We start from the raw sequence: 24,835 nt of genomic DNA, 5'->3' as shown, positions 1-24,835 counted from the left end.
TACTAACGATAATTTTAATCTAGGGTTTGCAACACGAGTAGCAACATTACAGGGACAACGCCGACAGTTTTCATGCGCGATTCCACTCCATCACATATCTGGATTCTGTAGAAATGTCAGAAAAGTTATCTATGGGGCTAAGCATACAATTGCGCTAGCGCGAAGGGGCGATGATAACAATGCAATATGGCGTGCTGCTGGTGTCGCTGCCGGTAAAGTCGTTTTAACTAAAATAGCATTGTGGATGCCGGTGTTAACTCCATCAGTTACCACGGAAGCACGATTGTTATCATTTATGGAATGGGGGGGGGGAAATCGTTGTTGAGTTGGCTAGCGGTAACAACTGATGTCAAAGAGGATAATGTCGCTGATACATTTACATGGCACCTGGCATCAAAACAAGGCGTTTCAGCCCCGCGTCATATATTTGTTGCGTTACAGGATATAAGACGATTGAATAATCAAGAACACAGCCATATGATATTTGATCGATTAGGAGTCAGGGAGGTTTCGCTGAGAATAAACGGACAACAGGAACCATCCGAGGATATACAGCTTAATTACGACAACAACCATATTGCTCGCGTGTATCATCGGATGCTGTCATATATGGGTCGTGATCAAAACGTCGACACCGGTTTGCAAATATCACAACTTGATTTTAAAAACCTGTATCCGATTTATTACTTTTCGATGGAACATCTTGATTTAACGAGACAGTCCGTCGTTGATATACACTTCCGAGCTCGTATAGACCCGGGTGGTGTTGATTATAGAGCGGTTGCTGTCATTCTCAGCGATAAATCAATGCTGTTGGAAGGTTTTGGTGGACGAATGAGAATCGTTGATGCACCAGTGGAAAACATGTAATTGAAAACATAAACGCGTTTACAATAAAAATGTCGTATAGTGTTGTCGGTGTAGAGTTGACCGATGGTCAAGTCAAGAAATTACGATCAAAGTCGGCTAAACAATGTGGAACCACAATAACGTTAAAGCCGTCACAGATGGCAGGTGGTAATCATAAGATATCGTTGACGGCGCGTCAAATAAAACATTTCAATGATGCGATGAAGAATAAAAAGGGTGTTCAAATAGATTTTTCGGCCCCAGCGATTAAAAACATGGAAAAGACCGGTGGGATATTTCCGCTGTTAGCTGCGATTCCAGCGTTGATTGCCGCGGCGGCCCCAGCAGTGGCGAAGGCGGCGGCGTTAGGAGCCGTTGGTACCGCGGCGGGAATGGCATTGAAGAAGGCAACCGGGAAAGGCTATAAAAAAAAGAAACGAGGACGACCCGTAGCCGGAAAGGGTCTAAGACTACCGGGAACCCCGTATTCATGGTACTCGGGGAAGGGTCTAAGACTACCGGGAACCGTTTAATGACTCCTATGTCTAATTTTGATTTAATAGATGCCGCAAACGCGTTAGCGATAAAAAACTTCAGAGGTGTTTTTATGAGGGATCAATTACCGACAAAACCAAGAAATATTTAAACCGGTATAATTAACCTCGATAAATCCTCCGGAGCGGGAACTCATTGGGTTGCATACGCAATTGATCCGCGTGCGATCGTCTATTTTGATTCATACGGGTTAGCCCCGCCAAACGAGTTCATGCGGTATATCCAGGCGTGTTCAGCCCCGGTTTTTTATTCCACGCTGCCAACACAACAATTAAGTGACCCACCGATATGCGGCCGTGAGGTATTGAACGTACTCGCGAAGATTTCATCATCGCGGAAACCACCTCATGTGGTTGTAAACGAATACACTAGTGGGGTCGTAGAGGCCCGGCGGGTTAATTAAAAACACTGTTTTTTTACAATAATAATGATTGATATCTGGGGACGACCGGTTTCGGCGCTGAAAGAATCCATAACGTCCACCACCGATGACATAAAAAAACTAATTGAGGATGAAATCGCTGATACGTTAAATCTAACCAGTGTTGACCCGGGCGAAATAGTTGTATTTCAAGATCGTCAGGGTAAATTGAAATCCAGTAATGTGTCGCTGGATGACGTTTTAATACGACAACGTAATGCCGCCGAGAACACTATCGCGTTGTATACCGGCGACGGACGACTTAAATCAGGTGAATCCATCTTGACGATAAATGGAAAAATAAATACACTAGACGACAATTATATAACCATGTCGAATTCGTTAAAAAATTTATATGATAAATTTAACGCGCAAGCAAATCAGTTAATTAAACCAAATGACGATTGGACGACCCCCCGACGACGACGTCGTTTTTTTTTTACCGGGCGCTGACGACACCGGATCTGCTGAGTGCAGAAAGTATTAATTAAGCAAAATGACGATTGGACAAAATGTCGGATTCGCCCCCCCCCCCCCCCCCGCTGCTGGTGACGACATTATTAATTTTTAACTAACATTGATGAAGCACTATCCGTAGATGAATTAGACGGATTTATAATATTCTCGTAGTATACGACGACGTAATGCTGGAAAAACAAACAAATCCAGCTCGGATATTTTCTAGAGGTAGGCATAAAAATATTGATGTGATTTATAATACTCAGAGATGTACACAAGTACCTAAGGTGATCGGAGATAACTGTAATAGTTTAGTTGTTTTTAATGGAGTTGATACACATACTCTGCGAAATATTCATCAGACTTGGTGTAGTGGGGATATGGACATGATTACGTTCAAAAACTTATTTTCAAAAGCACAATCTGCTCCGCATGGATTTATAACAATAAATTTTAACGATCCTAGAACAATATATCGTGTAGGTCTTGATAAAAATATTTGGTTGCTATAATAATGATTTAATTATAGCAGCATAGAGGGTGCGAAGTCAATGTAACGTCGGTGGGTAAACGAAAACACACATACAAATTTAGAAAAACACTAATGACAACGACAAAGTAACCAAAGAAACTAACCCAATTAGAGAAACTCTCGGTAAAGTTAGAGGCTTTAGCGTTAGTGACATTATCTTTTTCGTTTCGTAAGAATCTTTTATTTTAAGCAAATGACGTTCCAGCAAAGGTCTGTTCACCCTCTCTGCTGCTCATTATGATTTAATAGTCATGTCGTTTTGTCGACCTAATTATTACTAGGCTGATGATATGTGTAAATTATTATTACTAGGCTGATGATATGTGTAAATTATTATTATTACGACCTCAATATCTCTTGCAAACAAAAATATACCATCTCCATCAACTACATAGTTTAGTGTAACTCTTGAAATTGAAATATATTTCTGAAATATTGTTCCCATATTTTCATCTGATTTATAATATAGTGTACCTAGAATTAGCTTTTGAACAAGAGAAACGGGGTATTATTAATCTATGGTTTTTAAACAAATAATAGAAAAGAGTGAGAAGCAACAAACTTTGCAAATTTCAACAAATCATGTATTCTCCAAGAATACAAAGAGACAATGTAAAAAAAGGTACCGACGGTATTGCGAATTCAATTCCCAATAATTCTAGAATTACAGACACAAGTCCTAATGATTAAAGTTTTGAATAAACGTTAGTGGAAATCCAAAGCTGAAAGTGATTATGCGCTTGTGATAGCCCCTAAAATGATAATGTGCCAATACAATCCAAGAATTAAATCCTTATTTGAAATTTCACTTTTAAGTTAAAGTCCTCATTTCCATAAATGTTATTTTTATGCGCAATTCCAGTGAATAAATAATTGAATAAATTCGAACTATAATTGAATTTTATGGAAAAAAAAATAACACAATTGATTCTACTCAGGTCTTAAAGCAAAATGAAACATTTCTAGAATTAAAAGAAAAAAGATTATGTAGTCTTCTACTTGACCTCAGGTCACAATTATTTTTCTATTAAAAAATAGTATCTAATGAAAAATACCTTCTAGAAGGCACCTGATGTTTACAAAATAAAACCTTAGTTATAATTAGAAGTCTAATTTTATAATTATAATATAAAGTGTAGTGAACAACAGGTAGACCCTGATTTCATAGGGAATTTCCAAACAGGTAGACCCTGATTTCATGGGGAATTTCCAAAGCCCTTGATTCAGATTGAGATAAACATGTTTACTACAAAATCAAAATCAGTGATTCAGGTCAGGTAGAAACTGCACTTGATTTTTGGCAACGTCAAGTCCAAAATATAATTATCGATAGCACATAATGAAAATTGTAAAAATATAAAGAAAAACTAACAAACAAGCAATTGCAAATTGAATATACATATCAAGTCTTTAATAAATGCTCTACTTTGTACTTTGTGCTTGATAAACTAAAATACATATTACGGTGTGGGTGGGTGGTGTGGGTATATATATATATATATATATATATATATATATATATATATATATATATATATATATATATATATTTCACCCACACCTACAACGAACAATACAAAACTAGTTGGGTTTTTATTAGACTAAGCGCTTTCGACTTCCACTGAGTCAAAGGCAAATGACGACACACAAACAATAAACAATACACAACAAACTTAACGTTCATTTTACATGATTTATGGATCTAGTGCAATTATTAGTTAACATTATCGATATCGTATTTCATTGGCTTAACAACAGTGATTATATGGTATCGTAGTCGGTTTTGATTTGTAAAAAATAATTAGCAAAAGCGCCATATATTTCTTAATATCAAGTGATATATCTTTAGATTATATCCCGGATAATTCATTGATCCTTGATTAACAACACATAAAAAAATAGTTCTAATATCTACTAGAATCACAGTACATGGCAAATATATGTAAGCGAAGGAATAATGAACGAATTGAACCAATTTGTATATATGTAGGTAGTAGTGTTTAACGGCAATCCAGCCCAAAAGTGGCTATGTTGTGCCTAAAGAAAAAGTTAGAAAATACAAAAATGAATTGCATACAATTTAGTTACACCCTTCCAAAAATGTATAATTCAGCAATTATTTCAAAATAGTATATTTGAGGCCATCATTTGACAGAAACCTCTCTTTACTCGTGAGATTATGCACATTCTATTTATGTTCTGAAATAGACGGGGACAGAAGAAGAAAAAAAGAAGTAATAGATGAAAATATTTCTTATCTGATGGCAGATTTATTTTCTAAATCGAAAAAGAATGCAGCCACATGGGTCATATAGGCATATTGGTGGTATCACTTTTATCACCACCGAGTCAATAAAACGTTTTCTTTCACTGATACACTTCGTCTTCTCTTATCAAATATACACGCATTAGGTACGATGCACCTTCACTTCCACATCCACTTACGGATTATCATAAATCTGGCTACTCAAGGGAGGTGGCTAATTAATATAGAAGGGTAAATAAGAGTTGTTATTTTTTTGTTTTTGTTTCTTTTTAAAAAGAAACCGACTAATCAGATGCAATTGTTCTCTATTTTGGGAGGTAGAACCGATAAACTTTTGTAGAGCCAATTTTACAGTTATTATTATTGCGCCTGGCTAGCGTCATCAATGAAAATCTCTTTTGACTTTATGTGACACAAAATATATTTTTTCCGCGTCACATTATTTTGTGCTCTACATCCGGTTTATGTGTGGTTTCGTAGTCAATATGTACAAAAGCTCTCTCTACATCCGGATGTCGTTCTAACTTCTGTTGTAGCTCCTCTCCGATGTCATGTGCCACACGAACTGTCATATCTTCCGGAAGTACAATGTCAACTTCCACCAGGAAATTATTTCCAAAATGGAAAGCCTTGACTGTGTCCACGTATCGAATTTCTTTGTGATGATTCAGGCATACCCATGTGAGTCGACTTAGGAACTGCGGCTCAGCTCTATAACCTGTCAGCATCCGCACCTGTGCTATAATGAGAAGAAAGAAGGTTAAGTTCAGCAAATGCCGGAATTAATGATTACTGATGATAATGATTACTGATAAGATAGTGTATATATATATATATATATATATATATATATATATATATACACACACACACATACACAGGATTGGGGTTAAGCCTAAAGGAAAGTCCCACAAGTACGACAAATTCTGCATTTTGTTGCGGTTGGGGTTAGTAAACTAATGTCATTTGAAATGTCTGCCATTTGTAAAAAGAATTTTAAAAATATACTTGATTCAACATTCTTTTTGTTTTCTAAATCAGGAGTAGGATCTTTATTTTTGCGCACTTTTTTTATTCCGCTTCAGCCACTCTCCGTACCAACTTATTATTCTCAAAAATGCTAGAAACGTTAACATTAAAGTACTAAACGTTTTCAACACAGAGAGGGAAAAGTTTCTAAGTGATAATTGTAACAATTCTAGCTCTTCAAGTTCAACCAAACAAATAACAAAGTTTTCCAGAGATGCCTACACGACCAGGGAAATATATATTCAAGTATGAAGGCATCTGGTTGAATGATTTATAAGAAACTTCTAGAAGTTATTGTATTGTAAAGTAAGATGCACTTCATTTAATCGATAGAATAAATTAATAGGCTCTAATGCTATTGTCATAATTAGTATCTGAAACGCCGGAAATAGTAATAATAATAATAATAATGAGGACTTTGTATAGCGCCTATTCTTTAGAAGCTCTAAGCGCTTTACAACATTAGACAAAACCTATAACATAAAAAACATATAATAATATTGTTACAAAAGCAAACACCATGAAATTAGAAAAAAAACATTAAAAAATAAAAAACATGCTGAGAATATTTCAGGTAGGAAACATTATTAGGTCTTTAAGTTTGTTCTTGCAGTCGAAATAAGTGAGTTTTGAGAGCCCCCTTGAATGTGATCACTGTGTCTTTGTGTCTAAGTTAATGGACAATTCATTCCACGTTGCTGGGCCCTGGTATGCAAAAGAACGCTGTCCATATGACTTTGTTTTCATAGTGGGAATAATGAGTATACAATTGTCAGAAGAGGAGCGTAAGTATCTTGCTGCACGTTGAATTATCCCAGCCTATGCAAGTGCAGAAACGACACAAAGCATATACACCTATTCTTCAAAAAGTAATTAATTCCAATAATTTCTTGAAACAGGTTCAGAAATACCTATGTAAAAACGTTAAAACGGTGGTATTTTAGCAATCTTCGAAAGTCACTGCCATAAATAAGCCGTTGTGAACGCTCGTGTGGCCTTGTGAACACATCTTTGAAAGCATCGCATGAAAATGTTGGGGTCTTTGAAAGCATCGCATGAAAATGTTGGGGATCAGATTGACTAATCTTCCTGCTTAAAAAATATTATCTCTCATATATCGTGGTTTGTATTTTCACTAACTTATCATAAAAGATTTCTTTACAATTATTTTGAGCCATAGATAAGCGAAACCCAATCTGTTATGAACGTTCATAGACACCGGTGGAACCGAGTTGTCTTTGATATTTAAGCCGTCCCAGTTTGTGTTTTGTTTGATTTTCTGTGTTGCGTTTTGTGTTGTTACTTCGTTTTCGTCTCAAAACTGAAGGAAATGTAGTTATCGTATTATCTCAATTTCTTCTCGTCAATGATTACAATTATCATGATTCTGACTCGATGATTAGCCTGCTAGAGATGGGATGAAAAAGAGGGAGACAATAGTTTGTGATTAGGCCGGCATGCGTTAATTGTTCGTGGTCTTAAACAATGTGGACTACTCACAGTTTCCCGTTTTCCACCAATTGACGGCGATGTACAGACTGATGAGAATGGCCCCTGCCGGATCAACATACACTAGCTCGTACGCATTGACCTTACCCTGCATCTCAGAGGAACCTGTCGATGGAATAGCACAGAAACGTGATGAGATGCAAAGTTGGCGAAAAAATCATGATCGAGATGTTTCAGAATCATTCGGATGTAGTATTCACTATTTGACGTCTGACTTGTCCAAAATATATTTAAAAAAAGATTTCTTGACAAAAATAACATGGAAAACATTCCAGTTCCATAGTTAAGTGCCATGACAAAATACCCCAAAGTCAACTGCAGCTTTTCGAATTTTAACAAAGCAAATGATACTACTATATATGTTTTTAATGTTATGGGTGTTCTCTAATCTTGTAAAGCGCTTAGAGCTTCTAAATATTAGGCGCTATGCAAAGTCCTCATTATTATCATTATCATTATTATTATTATTGTTATTATTCCAGCTACTCTCCACCGTACAAAGTAACTGTATTATATGCTGACACAGCATTAACAGATTATGCCAAATAAGTATGTTTAGTAATTGATATAGGTCACACTTAAATGTCATTGAAGGATCATTTTACCTCCGGAACGGGCCAACAAATGGAATATGTGCAGAGACGTTAGCAATAGATAGTGCAACGTATGTTTACATGAGATGAAATGCTCACGACAAGAAAAATAAATAAACAAACCTTTTAGAGAAAAACAATTAATGGAAGTGAAGAATTGTGTGTATGGCCATTGCCGTATGTATTTGATTCCAACTGTAAGCAACACATACCTTGATCTGCCATCGCAAAACACATACCTTGATCTGCCATCGCAAAACTCGACGTACAATTGTACATACTCTCAATTTCATCAATATTTGTAACTGTTTATTCTTGATAATATGAACTCAGGGTGTTGTTGTATGTGTGTATTTTGGCGACAGTGCACAGTGAGTAATAAGGCCTTGGTGATGATCCGGAAGTGAAATCTGTGTTCTGTTTACATGCTGCTATGTTGACAGTCCAGCATCTCAAAAAAGAGCAGGTCAAACTTGGACAAGAACTTCACCGTGAAGTCATCTTTGAAGGTATTTTAGATTAACATATGATTTGCATTGATTGTCACACACTGGAAAGGTCAGTACTGAGAAACAAATGTAGAGAACATATTGTAAAATTAATTGTGTTCTATCTCCTTCTGGACGAGTCTATTTTCGATATGGCAACGAAATCAAAGGAAGGCAACTACATTTTGGCTGAATAAGAAAACTCTCTGAATTTCTTTGTTATAGCATCACTAGCATTGTTCCAAACATAATGTATTCAGCAGCACCATTGGTAAGGAATTAAATTATTTCACAACATTTCCATTGCCTTGATATATATAACTTTAGACCTATTTGCTGTTTAAAAGTAGGGTTTGTTACGGTTTTGAATTGTTACAATAGCCGGATATTCCCAAATTCATGTTTTTGTGATATTGATACATTGGTCATTGATATCGTTGTAGACAGCTAAATTTGTACATTTATCTTTATCTTTAATTGTGATATTAAAACCCTAATTCCACCATTTATATTTTTTTAAACTTTTTTCTTTCAGTGGTGTATGCTTTTCAAGACTTACACAATTCATTTGTTTCACTTGTCAATCACATCAGTAACATTACCAAATCCATCGATCATATCAGTAACATTACCAAATCCATCGATCGTATCAGTAACATTACCAAATCCATCGATCATATCAGTAACACTACCAAATTCATCGATCAGAAACCATGAAACCTCACCAAGATGCTTGCATAATATGTTAAGGTAAAAATTCTTAGTACATGCATACTTAAAGGAACAGCTAGCATTTGAGTTACTTTCAAATTAGAAGGTATGTATTCTAAATAATTGCTACGAGATAGTGGTCACTAAGACGTACACATCGTACTTTGATATTGTTGTAGAGAAGTGTCTCGTTCAGATGTGATATATAGATGTCGTAGTGCTAACGGTAACTCTAGTAGGTATGTAAATCAAGTTGTTTTAATCAATACGAGTTACGAATTGGTTTTCATCTATCGTTATTTTTATAATGTTGTACAGTATCCATGTTACTGTATAATTGTTGCTTTATCTTGATTGTAAACAGAGACTACTTTGTCATACAATGTCATACTTAAATCTAATGGAAGTTGAACAGTTCCAGTTAGAATTGGTTTTTGCCTTCTCCATATTCAATGGATCCACAAGTCAAATTTCGGATTTGATGCATTTCCCCTTGCTGATTTGTATTACAAAGGTTTTTGAAATTATTTAAATTAAATGCTACAATATCATTTAGATCACATTTAGTATTTTCATCTGTCATTAAATCTGTAATTAGGTAGAGTAAATTTGGTTTGGTGTTTTACGACACAGCAACACATCTAGGTTATTTAGTACTGAAGTAATATTAGTAAAGTGCTTTTCCCAAAGACACACTAAGGTAACTGATGGTAGGATTCGAACCCACACCACTTCGGTTGTGAGTCCAACACGCTAACCACTGAGCCACTCCAACTACTTGTAGAATTTTTAAGTTAAAGTCTCCCATTATACATTTTTTTCTTTATCCCGAATGTACACACAGCCTATTTTAGTTTCAGATGTGTCATGCATTTAATAGTGGAAAGTGGTGGACGAGAAGCATTTCCGGTTAGAATTGGTTTTAACTTCTCCATATTTCGATCACAACTTCCCGGTATGATTTGAACGTAAAGCATCCGTTTCTATGTATGTCATATATGATGCAACGCAGAATGCAACATTTCCTGTTTCCCGTATACCTTTCAAAGAAGTGTTTTAATTAGATGCTACACCTACGCTTTTCCAATACTTTAAGATTTACAATATGCACTATATGCATCAAAATAAATATAAAAAATATTGGGAATTATTAAAGTTCGATCCATGAGTCAACAATTATCGATGCGGATGTCAAATATGCACCCAAGTATTTACAATCTTGGCGTATGCTACGGAAATACGGACTAATCGAACGCCAGATCATATATAACATATTGAAGGCATATGCAATAAATAAAATATATTACATGTTTTACTTACCAATATATCCAAAGAGGATGGCTACAGAATTCGACAAAACGTCATTTAAGTGATCTTTTGCAAGAGCCTGTATGGTTGGGTGATGGATTCTGCGGCACAAAAGATGGAGCACCAATTTAATGACTGAAAAGTTAAGACAAATTATATGAGTAGATGTAAAATGGGAGTCTTGCCTCACCCGCCCCAGCCTCAAAACACCTCCAATAGTCACTGATATCCCCATACATCATAGCCGTTGGTCACTTTCTTCTTGAGGGGATAGCTTGGGAGGTTGGGGCACATCGGTGGGAATTGGATTATTTTTCCAATTAGGTAACGTTTGCACGTATGTAAATAGGAATACACAGAGATCGTACGAAACACTTGCAAAGCAACCTGTCTTGGAAAGCCCAACCCCTGTGGCAGAGGCTGGTATTTTGAGCACTGTCACACACACATACACACACAGACACACATACATACATACATACATACATACATACATACATACATACATACATATTGCGCGAGGGTCAGGGGTCCGTCCCTGCCTGAAGTGCGGCATTGAGGTGAAAGCACTAAACCAACTTTGTCAGTAGGTGGGTCAATTCGGAAATACTATCGGGCACGTAGGGAGAGATGAAAGGTGGTTATATGCACCCAGGTACTAAACAATACAATAAAAGAGGTGGATGAGTTACTTGCCAGGATCGAGACAATCGCAACCTCTTACCCAGCAATATACTGAAAATCAAACTCACCTCAAGAAGTTATTTTTATCGGACCAAAAGTATGGCCGCCCCTACAATTTTACAACTAAGAGAATTAGCCGCGTTTCATGGCATCCACATAACAAGCCGCTCGAACAAAGCCTTAGAACTGATGAAGCCCATCTTGAAGCAGACTCCACTACCACCACCATCACCAACGTTAAAACAACTACGACAATTTGAGCACAAGCACCATACACCGTTCTCAGAGGGGCACGAAAAGCCGAGATCCTGCATTGATAAAGTCGTATGAACAAAACCGTCTTCGTGTCCAGGAGAAACAAACGTCTGCCAAGCTTTGACGACCGAGGCGGTTAAATACATTCGTGCAGGATCACAGCAATCGCAAGTGCCTGAGTTTGATCTGTATGAGCGTAGTCGAGTAAAAAAATTACGTGGCCACTATCCCACCCACATACACACCGACAGGGACGCTCGATAGCTGCTGTCTAATCTGACACCCATGATTGTGTCTTTGATAAAGGGCTTTGGTCAGGCGGGAGTTAAATTTGACGTTATTCTTAACGCTTGCCTAGTTATGACGCTTAGTCAAGACACAGGGCGATTTAAAACAATAGCTCCTTTGATTCACAGCGGTGCCTGCGTGATTCTGAACCACCAGAGATGAAATTTGGCAGAGGCATTGAAATTAATTGAACGTTAAAGAAGTTTAAGGCCCTTAATCCAGCCATAGCCATTAACGTCTTTGCATACAACAACGGCTTTTAGCTTCTGAGGTTATCTCCCCTTGGCCAAGACGGGGCGAACCCGCATCGATTTGCTGCTACTAAATGAAAAGGATGACATCGAGTCAGTCTCAAACTGTTCCTCAGGGGTCGCTCACCAGTTATTATGTACTTTTGAGAGAGTGACATATGTAAGGTGACGCTGTTTGCATTTAAAACATGCACAATGGAGAGAATAGCGGCATACCTCTATGCTACATTAATGCAATGTGGATGATATTCCTTTGGTTATTGTAATTTTGGAAATTTTACATGATTTAAATACACTGGTAACTAAAATGAATGCTCCCTTGTGCTAAAAATAAATCAGCCCGAATTTGTCTAAAGTACACTATCCATAGCAGCTATTAAAATTTGGAAAATGAATTTTGCCAGACTAGACAATACCAGCTTCTGAAAGGGCAATGAATGAATTACCAAATATATCAAATGTAAAAAAGGTCATCGGCTCTTTTTTATACAATTTACCTCTGAAGTTCAGGAAGTAAAAATGACCAAGTAGAGCTAGCACTTTTTTGAAATGTGCACGTCAGGAGTAAGGCCAAGCTGTATACTCTATAACCCATATTACACCCATCAATCATACATTAAAATAAAGGAAATTAAAGGTTCTTTGAATTATACCTAAGATATACAAGGTTTTTTTTTTTAAATAGCCAGTATATAACCAGTGAGGAAATCTGGGGAAATTCTTTTTCTTTAAAATCCTAACCCTATGCAAAATACGAAAATGTAGAGCACCATCTCAAGGATATTGGCCGGCTGCGTCATCGGAACAAGCATCACGGCAAGACGTATCATTGCAGTTACTACTATTTAACAGTCAAGAGCTCCTTACCAACTACGAGTTTTATTGCAGTGGTATCTGCAATCAGCCTCAGCGCATCATTATGCCCGTGCCTAGTAAAAAAGACTCTTAAATTTACGGCAGTTCAGCGTAAGATGAATAACCCTCCATCACCTTCACGGATTTTGAGTGTCTAAATGTTGCCGTGGAAAAAGACGCAGATGATGACCGGTCAGTACATGTGGCTGAATAGGTTCCTTGCGGGTTTGTGTGGTTCGATGGTAAGAGTCAGAGCCACCGGTCCGATTTTCGTTGACAAGCATGGTTGAAAGAACCGTGCTTCCATACTCGGTTCGTGCACTGGTCATTGGCATTGACGGATCAGTTAAACCCAACTGTTGTTGACAATGGTTTTACGATGGTTAACCTGGGATCGGCTGTACTTGATTGCGCCATCGGTCGATATCATCCGTGTTAACATGTGCTCAAAGACTTCAAAACGCTTTGAGAATCGATAACAAAATTTACCTAGATTTCTTTTCCACCATCGAAGTCGTCCCTACCGTCAACAATTTGGATGCAAACAAAAACAATATGTTAGAATACGACGATGCGATGCTCTAGGATCAAATCAATCCCGCACAAATATTGTCACAAGGCCGACACAAAAACACGAATATTATTTGACTCAGCGATATGCCCGTGTTCCTAAAGTGATTAGTGACAATTGTAACATGCTGTTGATATGTCGTGATATTGACACGCATGGTCTTGGAAACATCCGTAGGACTTGGTGTGCCGCCGACCACACGTGGAATGAATTTCGTGATATGTTTGCGCGGAATACATCGATTCCGTATAGTTTTCTCACAACTGATTTGACTGGTGGACCTCGCAAGTATCGTGTCTCAAACGCGCAAGAGTCAATGTAACAAACAATCCTAAAAATAATTAAAAAATGTCTGACAGCAATACCATCGAATCGTACGGAAGCCTACGCCGTGAAGCCGCTCAACAATTCGTTGAATTGCTTCAAAATATAGCAAACGTCCGAAAAAAAGTAAAAAAATATGTTACAATCGCGACAAACTGCACAAGAAGGTCTAACCGCCGTGGTTTGAACAAACATTTACGCTGTTGATTATGTCCACCAAATAAATTGTCGAAAGTGCCGATGATATTAAAATGTCACCATATCAGCAGCGCAGACACTTGTTGCGCTTCTGCTCAGCCAATTCCTGAACAAGAATATGCATCTGCACCTGCACCTGCTCCTGCACCTACTCAAAAATAAAAACAAAATGTTCCTCAATTTTTCTCAAAGAAATAAGACAATGAGTTGATAAATAACTAGAAAAGTAGGCAAAGTCTGAACGTCTTAGTCAACAATCCCAAAACGGAATCGGTCTAACCCAGCCGGCACTGAAGCAACAACGCAAACGTGAACGTATATCACCAGAACAGAACTATTATCAGGAATTTATGAACTGTCGAGCACAACATCCTAAACCTAAATTTATCTCAAGAGAAAGGATTTAGTACGGCATGGACAACAATTCAAAAGATGGCAAGAAGTTCAAAAGAATATAAAAAAAACATGAAGAAGAATATGAAAAAGAACATGAAGTATAGATGGAGGCAAATCGTCCACTCACAGTAGAAGAAGAAATAAAAATATTTCGCAAAAGAGCAGCATACTGGGAAAAATGTGAGGAGTGGGTCAAAGAAAACTATTCCACACAACTATTGATCACAAGGGAAGAACGTGAGGAAGGCTTTAAAGAAGCAGTATCAAAGTTTATCGAATCTCATCCATCGCCAATAGAAGGAAGCGGTCTTGGTAGTAGAGGACGCTGATACCCTATCAACCTTGCGTATAGATTGGAAATACTCGTGGAATCAGTTCGTGCGAGGAACAATGCCCCCGAAGTCATCAACAACGCCACATATATTTGTAAGCGGCTGCTCTCCAACGATATCATTGACAGAGACACTTACAGTGCGCTGATGAATGAACTTGTTGAAGATATCCTCGACATATACAACACAGATGATGAGTTCAGACTCGGTGCGCGGAGAGATGATATGTGTGCTACGTAAAATGTATGCCTCCAATTCAACAGGTGATTGAAAATACAGACCAGACCGTGACCTCAATGACTACCATCTCATCCACAATTCACTGTGACTTTTTCTGCACCTGTAACCGCTTAAGACTTGCGCACACGTGAGATTGCGTGTGGCATATCATATTGAGGCTGACATTGTAAGAATTACCTCAACAAAGCAGGTGAATTTAACGTGTGACACTGCCATTGGCAGTTACCAAAGCAGATCTGACACGGCACGCGTAGTTGTTCAGGGTTACATTATGTTTGGGTTTTTACCCACGGTTAAACCAATTGGCTTTATCTCGATTACGCGCTCAGTACCTGTGTAGATGCCATGCCATAATACTCGGCTGACTCATTCATTTTTCCCAGGTGGATCAAGGCTGGGGCGTGACGGATCTGCGAAGTGAAGCAATGACGATACAACAACAATATCAGAGATCGGCCTTACATTTAGCAACAATGTCAGGCAGTTGTGGACGTGTGAAAAACCGGCGCATAATTATTGAGAGGCAATTCGTGTATATGACCTATTACGAAACTCAGCTCAGTGGCGTTCTTCGTGGATTATTTGCAAGCGCTAAAAAAAGCCCTCACATCTCTGACCTCTCACGCTGCAACCATCGCTAAGTAAAAGGCCAAAAATGCCGCTGTCGGTTGATTAAAAAAACTGGGCTCACTTGCGGTTCAAGCGCTTCGAGATCAACTACGGTGACTAATAACACGAGCACCAAAGACGGCTCGGTTACTTTGCCTTCGACCGAATCAGTGTCTCCTGCATTAATGAAAATGCTTAAGAGAGATAGTCAGATGCCGAGATTGCAATTCTTGCGATGTGGAGTGGCTTTGCACGGTGTTAAAAAAAAAATCAAAAATGCATACACCATGGCCCATTTCAAAGAAGCATTTGATCGAGCATTTGACATGAAAGCTCCAATCTTAGTGGGTCCAAGCAAGAGATATTTTCAGTATTATTCATAACCAACCAGAGACCCCAATCAGTTACATATAGAATTTTAAGTGCAATGCATGTTTTTCCTTCCCTGTGAGGCATTTTCGGAAGTAGAGGAAAAATTGGTACACTATAATAATAATAATTCCGATGTCAATGCCCGAGTATGATTTGTTAACAAAGGCATCATGACGTCGCTCAACGTCGATGGAAAGGAAATCTAAGCCATTCTGTACAATGTGGACGTGACCACGACGATTCTCAGATTCGTCGATACAGCGATGGTTACACGAGAACCGCTGGTCCAACCTTGGTGTTTGTCAAGGATGAAACTGATCACACAGGTAATAGAGCAAATATTATCAAACGGCCTCGGAATGCTACTGGTGATGCTGGTGCAGCCAAAGAATTTTTATTGTTTCCTAATCCTAATTTTGATCTTGGATTTGCACAATTGTGGGGTCACACTGAAACTGTCGGCAACAAAATTAGCTAAAACTGTTCCCGTGTGGTTGACCCAAACGCGGCTTGCTCAGCTTAATTCAGTCAAACACATACTAGCTTCAGTAACATTAAAAGTATCCAGGCAAGAGGTAGCATAAATGCAAAAGACCAGTGGAATATTTCCATTCCTTACAGTCAGTCCAGTATTGTTGGCAACAGCGGCCCCAGCGGTTGCAGAAGCTGCAGCGTTATGAACTGTTCGAACTGCATCAGGAATGGCTTTGTTACCTAAACTGTGCAAAATATACTGTAAATTAGTTGGAATCAAATGAGATTTTATTCTTTATTTAGCATGGAAAATATTATGGTTTTAATTTCAGGTCTATATTTTGTTTTATCCGATTTCCTTACACAATCACATTATAATCTGGCTTATATGTTACTTCATATCAGGATAAATCCGCACGAGAAAATACGACTTCCATTTGTAAATTATTTTGTACTTGACTATTTACTATTTACTCTGCTTTCATTTCCTTGTTCCTTGACCTCCATAGGCAACAATTAAAAGGCATGTAATAACACCTCGCTCCTTACGCACCTTAATTACAAAAAGAAGAACTCAAAAGAAGAATGAGTAACAAGTTGCGACGAAGAAGAGGAGGAAGGGAAGAAGAAAAATAATAGATATAGCTGTAAACAGGAGGACATTATAACTGAAGATGATGAGGCAAGTACATCAAGAAAGGACAATTAAAAGAAAAAAGAAAAAGAAAGATGAGAAACAGAAAAATAATAAGTAAATAAGAAGCACGGTAACAAGGAAAAGAAGGAAGACAACAAGCTGTAGCTGTGTTACTGGTTGAAGGATAGTAAGGAGAATCCTCTAGGATGGACTACGTGGACAGAATAATATAAGGAAGAGAGGCATTATAGAGAGAATAAGAATAGATTGAGAAGGGAGAGTAGAATATAAGGGACGTGTAACATACCAACAGTGGCAATAGATATGCCTATCGTTACGAAGTCCATATTGGGTGGCGATTCCGTCTTGTTGACGAAACCTATGAGCTTGGTGATGGATTCCTTAATGAGTTCTAATGCCGTTATGGCCATCATCACAGCGAGGACGACAATTACTATTGGCTCCAGCTTTGTTCTGCCTGGTTTAATAATAATAATAATAATAATAATAGCAATAATAATAATAATAGGATGAGGATGAGGCATGGTTACAGCCTCTAGTAGATGTATTTTGTCCAAGCAAGCATTGCAAAGCAGAAATCATGCAATACAATGCCAATTACAACTCTAAAACGTCTGCCACGCTTTCTTTTGTAACACGATTTTAGGTTTGTTTCATGGAGAGTTGGTTTATTGTATTCCATTAATATATGGAATTCCTGCTCAGAAAATGAAAATAGTAGTTCTCTTTCCGCTGGGCGGGCGGCACGTGTGAGTCAGATTTGGAGGAATTGTGTAAAATGAGTTTTGACCTATCCTCAGTTAAATAACTTCATGAGCATATGACATCAGTGACAAGCTCTGACTTTTTAGAGGGAATTCGGTTTATATAATAGGTTTTTGTCATTTAAGGATTTTATATATTTTATCTGTTTTTGTTACACTTTTTAAGGAATTTTAACATCTTTGCCTCGTAGTTATATATTTTAGTACTCAACGCTTACGTTTATTTGCATGGGTTTATCTTTGTACTGAGACGTTGTGTAATTCATGATTTACTAATTGTTACCACTTAACTTTAATGATCCTATATGACAAGTACTGTGCTGAAGTGCCATTGCACTCAATACATACTATACTATGCTTATATTGACCTTTGTATCGCTTCCGTTTCGTACCTCTTCTGACCGTCCATTAGTCGTCGCTTCGTTTTCGTATGGTTTCAAGACAGATTCTCGGCGTGTCCCACCTGTAGTTACTGAGATTCGTTCTGCTGCCGTAATTCAACTGTCCAAAGTTAATCGATTCCTTATCATTTCTATTATAATGAATATCAATTCCAAACACCGTAAATAAATAAAACCAATTATCTAATCATGCTTTTGCAATTGTTTTTGCCTTTGTTATTCTTTCAAAAAATATTCTTGGACAGAGACATTAACTGAGAATTACAGTTAATTCAAACAAGGACATTTTGTATTACATTACTGTGATTAACTGAAAGACTGGTAGCATATCATCCCACTTTAGGCGGTTGGTACCTTAGTACATTCAAGACTACGGGCACTGTAAGTTCTATTTTATATTTTCATTTTGTATTCTGCGCAAATGAAGTATTTGTTGAATTTTACCAAATTTGTTGGGTTTTTTCTCTTTTGTATTACTTAGGTTAAGACCATAGGGTCGTGATAATCGTATTGTACCATTTTGTATCACTATTAGTGATATTCCCAAGTGCACTGTCGCATCTCCGTATTGTTTCCATTTTCCAACCGTTTGCAAGACCGTACCGTCTTAGATTCTTCTGTTGCTAAATACGTTACAATTACTGAATGACATCCTCGTGTGCAAAAAGTATTCACTACGTGTATGCGATATCTACGCATGTAGTCTTTTAGTTTTTGATTGTCACGTGATATTTTCATTTACAAAGCACACACTGAAAAATTCATTCATCTATAAAGGTACTTTGATAACAATAAACTACAACAAAAAAAATCTTTAGACCCAAGAAAACCTTACAGCCTTGAAGTGTCTTACATCACGAGCACAGTCTAATGCAAACCCAGTTCCACATTACGCTTTAACAGAAACAAAAAATGTCATCTATCTTGTGGATTATTTATTATTTCATTCCATTTAATAATTGGTGCGAGGGGGTTTGAAATATAAAACAAATGCTTGATCTGGACTCGAGATAAATATGCACATCCGTGACAGTTTTTGAAAGCAATTTATGAAAAGCATAATATGTAGCAGACAATAAATGTATCTGTCAGTTTTGTATGGGGAATGAGGTATCTGTCCACGGGGAGCTACTGGAAAGTTTTCTCATATACCCACCTCGCGCAGTCTATGGTAAGCTGTGTGAGTGATTTATAAAGGCGAACGTCATAGACATATGAAAGTATCACGCCCAATAGATCTTTCAATTGCGTTTGTTTTTTCATTACCACTAGAGAAAGGTATAAATCAAGTGAACCCTACATAGGGAACTGAATGTGTTAATTCATTTCCTGCCCGATATTACCTTGTGGGTAGGAATAGGGTTTCCTTCGCTTGACAGCCCTGCTGGCCATCCAGATTATGAGGCCGGACGCAAGATCCACGGAACTGTCTACAAGACTGCATATGAGGGAGATGGATCCAGAGAGTATCACGGCCACCAATTTTATTATAAGCAGGATCTGGAAAAATAAAGTTAGAAACTAATGGCCGGCCATAAATCCAATAATGATGCATTTGTTCATTTCTGTCCCAAGTATACTCAGCAACTAACTGAGTTGATGAGAAAATACTCACAGGACCATAACCACTTAGATTTGCTACTCAGGTGAAAGAGCAATGCAAATGAGAAAGATAAACTGATACGGCAGACGATTTTAACAATTTATTATAATCGTGAATCCTTTCATTGTTTCCACCATCTCTCTCTCTCTCTCTCTCTCTCTCTCTCTCTCTCTCTCTCTCTCAAATCAGTATTCCTTTATTACTTTTTGCTATGTTGTTGACATGTTGAAATGTGTTGTACTAAAGTTAATTGCAATGGCTATAACTAACGGCTGACCATTAGTTTATTAATGTAAACTGTATTTTTTAAATCCCATCATCAACAAAACACCGCGACCTTACGTACACGTTGACTACTACAAATGTGGTTACCTGGAAACTGATACTGTCCTTAAATATATCTACATATCATCAAATCAGAAATATTCGTGGATTATTAAATTTGGTTGGACAATTTTCGTGGGAAATGAAATTAAATCCATCACAAAGATAATACTCTTGAACTAAGCAAAATAGTTTGACCTAACGAATTGTCCCTTTACTCCGAAATTAAGGAAATCTACCCCGGTAAATATTTCTGAAAGTACGTGTATTATGTACACACACACACACACACACACACACACACACACACCAATACATATATCTTGAAATAAATCTGGAGTATGCGCATTTGTTTATAGCGCTCCGTTTTAAGGATTTCTTAGATGTTTGTGATTACTTGTTTGATTATGGAAAGTCGGTCCTGGGGAAATATTCCTCAGACCGAAATAATTAGCCAATTACTAGGAGCAAACGTCACGGAGTGAAGTGTTAGTGAGTTTCCATGATGTCATAGTTTACGTTTGGTGAATTTAAGTCAGAGCTGCATGAGTGTTCGTGGAGTTCAATAGTCCCTGTTACAATCTAGTTGTGTAAATTGATTGCGTGACTCCAGGTTCAGTATTTATGATTAGAGACTGATAAATTATACAATGGAATAAACGGGAAGGGACTGTTGCACTGTCGTCAGGTACCGTTTATCGTAGCTATGGTGGAAAAATGGTGCAACGTTACAAACGAAATGTGGCTTAAAACCATGATTTCACATGCCTAAGGTGGCGTAGTAAAAATAGTTCCCTTTATTAGTGGTTGAGTAGTATGGTTTTACGGCGTGAAATGCTGACGGTACATTACGGAAAGTTATTGAAAAGAAACACTGCAGTTGTGCAGTTGATAGACAATTGGGAAGTTGTGAAATCTCTGCTCTTGTATTAATTATAATAAAATTATTTATAGAATGGACATGTTGGACTTTATAGTGATATCGCGCCAGGGTTTGACATCGCTAGGTCAAGTAACCCCATTGGTTGTTAGTATATATATATATATATATATATATATATATATATATATATATATATATATATATATATATATATATAGAGAGAGAGAGAGAGAGAGAGAGAGAGAGAGAGAGAGAGACGTAATAATTACTAGCCTTAGCCTGCCACTATCTGCCATCATGCAATCGCATTAGTGGTCACATAAATGAAATGCAAGTTACACAGGTGGATTTGCTATCTCAATGCTGTTTGAAACATTTCAAAATAATTAGAGACTGACACATGAAAGTTCTTGAAATAACACAAGATAAAGAAATGCATCTTGCGACATGCACGATGAACTTTCTTACTCTCCTGTTTTCTTACCACAAAACAATGTATGCTCTCGTAAATCAAGTACCTTTTCTTTAAAATGCCCGATAAGTATATTAAATGTGCAAGGTTATAGACAAACGATATAAGCATAACTCAGAGAAATGTATTTTTCTCTACAGTTTGGACAGCCAACTTTGCGCAGATAAAATATTCTTAACCGAGCGTTCTTCAACAAATTGGTAAAAATGCTCTCTTCGTCACTTTAACAATGATTGCGCATATTGGACGCTTTCTTTTCGTTCCTAGCATCTAGTCCATGAAATTATTTATGGCCACTTACAACATTAGCAAATAAGGTCAGCTTGGAGTAGATTACTGCTTGCTTCCTGATGTGTGTTACTTTCTCCTTGTCTTCATCGACATCTTTGGAATCTTGAAGCTTCTTGTAGGCGTCAATCAACTTGTCCTGCGACTTGTAGAATGATCTGTGTAAAGTAAAATACATGTCGTTAAGACACCAGCAATGGTGTCAATGGTTAATGGTGTTAACTAAATAAAAGTAAGACTAGGCTCGAGAGACAATGTAATTTTGCCAAACCAATGCGCGTCAATTATGCCCTAAAATTCAATTTGTAAACTTGTTCCCCTAAGTACGTGTTGTTGTATATATACATAAAAATATTGCAACGACTGACAAAGACAGGATATTTCTCACTCTATGCCACTTTTAAAACAACAACAACAACAACAACAACAAACAACAAATAATAGGAATCCCTCTAAGTTTCGTCGCTATTTATGCAGTTCATACACGGTTTTCTTGATGGGGTAATTTGTATTCTTTCCTAATTTTGCCATGTATGAGAGGAAATAGTTTCATGGCAAATGACACACAACTGGAGGAAAATGACAAATAGAACATTCAGTTATTGGATATATGGAAATTTGATTCCTTATCAGCACAAAAGCTAACAACACCCTTATGTTATGCTAAAGGTAATAGTGTGCCCTAACAGTGATATAGTAATATTTCTGTTTGGCATCAATATTTATCTGATTCACCAACATGGTGCATATAGACGGGAAGGCGTACGTCCGTTTGTTTGACATAGGGGTGGTCGAGGTATGTAAGACAAATGATTACATCCACATCTTGGTCATAGAAGATTTCTGGGATCAAACAGACTGGTGAAAATGGAAGATAAACATATCATCTTGAAGAAAAAAAGCCCATATCACCTGAAAAGAGTTATAAATACTTAAATGCTACCAACCATGAAAATATTTGTTTCTGTTGATCAGCTTCAAAATGAAATGTCAGCTGTATAAAAAGGTAACAATTTATGGCATTAGTCGTCCTTAGATTATAAAGTATAATGCGGCCTAATTTCCATCCTAACATCCCATATAAGCCTACTGGTGAAAACAGGTCATTTAAACATGAGATTATTCGTTATTAAAAATATGTAAAGACTACTTTTTGCCGTACGTTATAGAAGACAGGTCGAAATGTTTAAGTGTTCCTGGAAGGGGACGGAACTCTCTATTTACTCTAAGCAGGTGACTATTATGCTATCAATACTTTCTATAGCTAAACAATTATGAAGGTGTACGGGAGGGAAGGTACACACCTTAGAGTTTTGGATATAAGTTCGCCATTCTCTCCTTCACCCCTTTTCTTTGACATGAATTCTCCCAGTGGTAATCTCCAATCAACCAAGTCATCTTTTTCTGAAGCATAGATGAGTCGACAATTTTCATAACTCGATGAAATTAAGCTTAAGTTACACAATAGTTTGCGATGTGTGCGAAAAATATGAATAGGTTTATTAGTAAAGAAATTGCAAATATTATTCTCAATCAAACATCAGCTAACGATTGAACTAAAATGCGTTATCCTTTTAGAAAAATATCCTAACAAGTAAAGCTCCTGTCGAACATCAGCTAACGATTGAACTAAAATGGGTTATCCTTTTAGAAAAATATCATAACAAGTAAAGCTCCTGTCGTGCAAAAATAGCATTTTACAATGAATATATGTGAAGTGTGCTTATAGAGGTGTAAGAATACGATTAAATACAGGTGTAAATATGGAGAAAGCTGGAATTGGGATCAAAGAAAGTTATAAATTCTGACAAATAGAACCATATGAATTTACTAAATGGTTCTGCGTCCGGGATAGAAAGCAAGAGAACACAACAGAACTATAAAATAAAACATCTTATTATGTTGTATAGTAGATCATTGAAAAATGAGTTCGATTTCATTTTGCTTTTAACTTACTGTGTCAAAGTTTACGCATTTACAAATTATGAGATAATTGGTTAACATTTGTATAAATGATGGACTATGTCAGGCATAACCTTGGACCTCTAACACCTGACTGTCGGTGATCAAGTCCTTGCTCTTTATAAGCACGTGTATAGACTGGAAGACCATTCACATCGATAGAACTATGACCATATGAACTAACCATTTACACAACATTTCGATATTTGTTTTTTACTATTTTCATATAACAATGACACACGTAATTTTAATCACCTTACAACCCAAGCTGTGATGTCAACCACAGAAACAAGTCTGTCATTTGCTCAAATTCATGGTACATGCATTTAATTTATCAATAATAATTTTCCTAATTCTTTTTTTTTTCCAATCAAATCTGCTCATATTTACTCCAGGTTTTGAATTAATTGCCATATGCCAAAGTTGCAATGACGGACAGATGGACAACTGAGAACTGTTTACCGTGAAGCTAGAAAGTAAGCGTAAACAGTAACACATTTCTGAAAAATGATTTTTTTTTTAAAATACAAAAAAACAAGAAGCCTAATTATGAGATGGCTCACGTGGCTGACATATGTCTAACAGCCAAATGTAAGTGCAGTTGGAGAGAACCCTGTGTCAGTGTGGTGCTTTCTGTTGAAATGTCTTCCAGTGCTATTGATTGCATATGGTATGCAAACAATTATTTCAAGGTTTATTTAGCTTTTCGTCGCTTCATCGATATTTAATGCTAATCATCAGCATTTCTCTCTTAAACACCACATACTTGGATTCTTGGCGTCAAGGATTGCCAGTGTCTTCGGCTGGGCTCATTTTATTTAGATAAAGAAAGTACATGTTTTATATTTTTTGAAAATTGTTGCTATATTTAGTAGCTTAAGTCTACATTTTTCTGCAAGAGTAAATATATA

General features: G+C 37.1%; 1 protein-coding gene across 1 annotated transcript; it reads right to left on the bottom strand.

Annotated features, from left to right (window-relative positions):
- Positions 1-5,516: 5,516 nt before the first annotated feature.
- On the bottom strand, positions 5,517-24,074 carry LOC149781246 (uncharacterized). Its single transcript, XM_089934684.1, has 8 exons — positions 23,999-24,074; positions 23,267-23,366; positions 21,976-22,120; positions 19,736-19,892; positions 17,514-17,684; positions 10,733-10,855; positions 7,612-7,725; positions 5,517-5,821 (listed from the first exon to the last, which is right to left on the bottom strand). The coding sequence occupies exons 1-8, from the start codon at positions 24,072-24,074 to the stop codon at positions 5,517-5,519; spliced, it is 1,191 nt and encodes a 396-aa protein (XP_089790810.1).
- Between the last annotated feature and the right edge of the window lie 761 nt (positions 24,075-24,835).

This window comes from Sinohyriopsis cumingii, chromosome 15 (genome assembly GCF_028554795.1).
Source record: "Sinohyriopsis cumingii isolate HCF-2022 chromosome 15, ASM2855479v2, whole genome shotgun sequence".
NCBI classification, from domain to species: domain Eukaryota; kingdom Metazoa; phylum Mollusca; class Bivalvia; order Unionida; family Unionidae; genus Sinohyriopsis; species Sinohyriopsis cumingii.
Note: the sequence above shows the minus strand (reverse complement) of the source record. Positions and strands in the feature narration are given on the sequence as shown.

What these genes read in the sequence shown, in the direction of transcription:
- LOC149781246 (XM_089934684.1), bottom strand. Translation starts at nt 24,074, where the DNA reads ATGGTCTTCCAGTCTATACACGTGCTTATAAAGAGCAAGGACTTGATC. An exon ending in TGACCTTATTTGCTAATGTT is followed by an intron (nt 19,893 to 21,975) that starts GTAAGTGGCCAT and finishes TTATTTTTCCAG; the next exon opens with ATCCTGCTTATAATAAAATT. An exon ending in ACCCTATTCCTACCCACAAG is followed by an intron (nt 17,685 to 19,735) that starts GTAATATCGGGC and finishes TTATTAAACCAG; the next exon opens with GCAGAACAAAGCTGGAGCCA.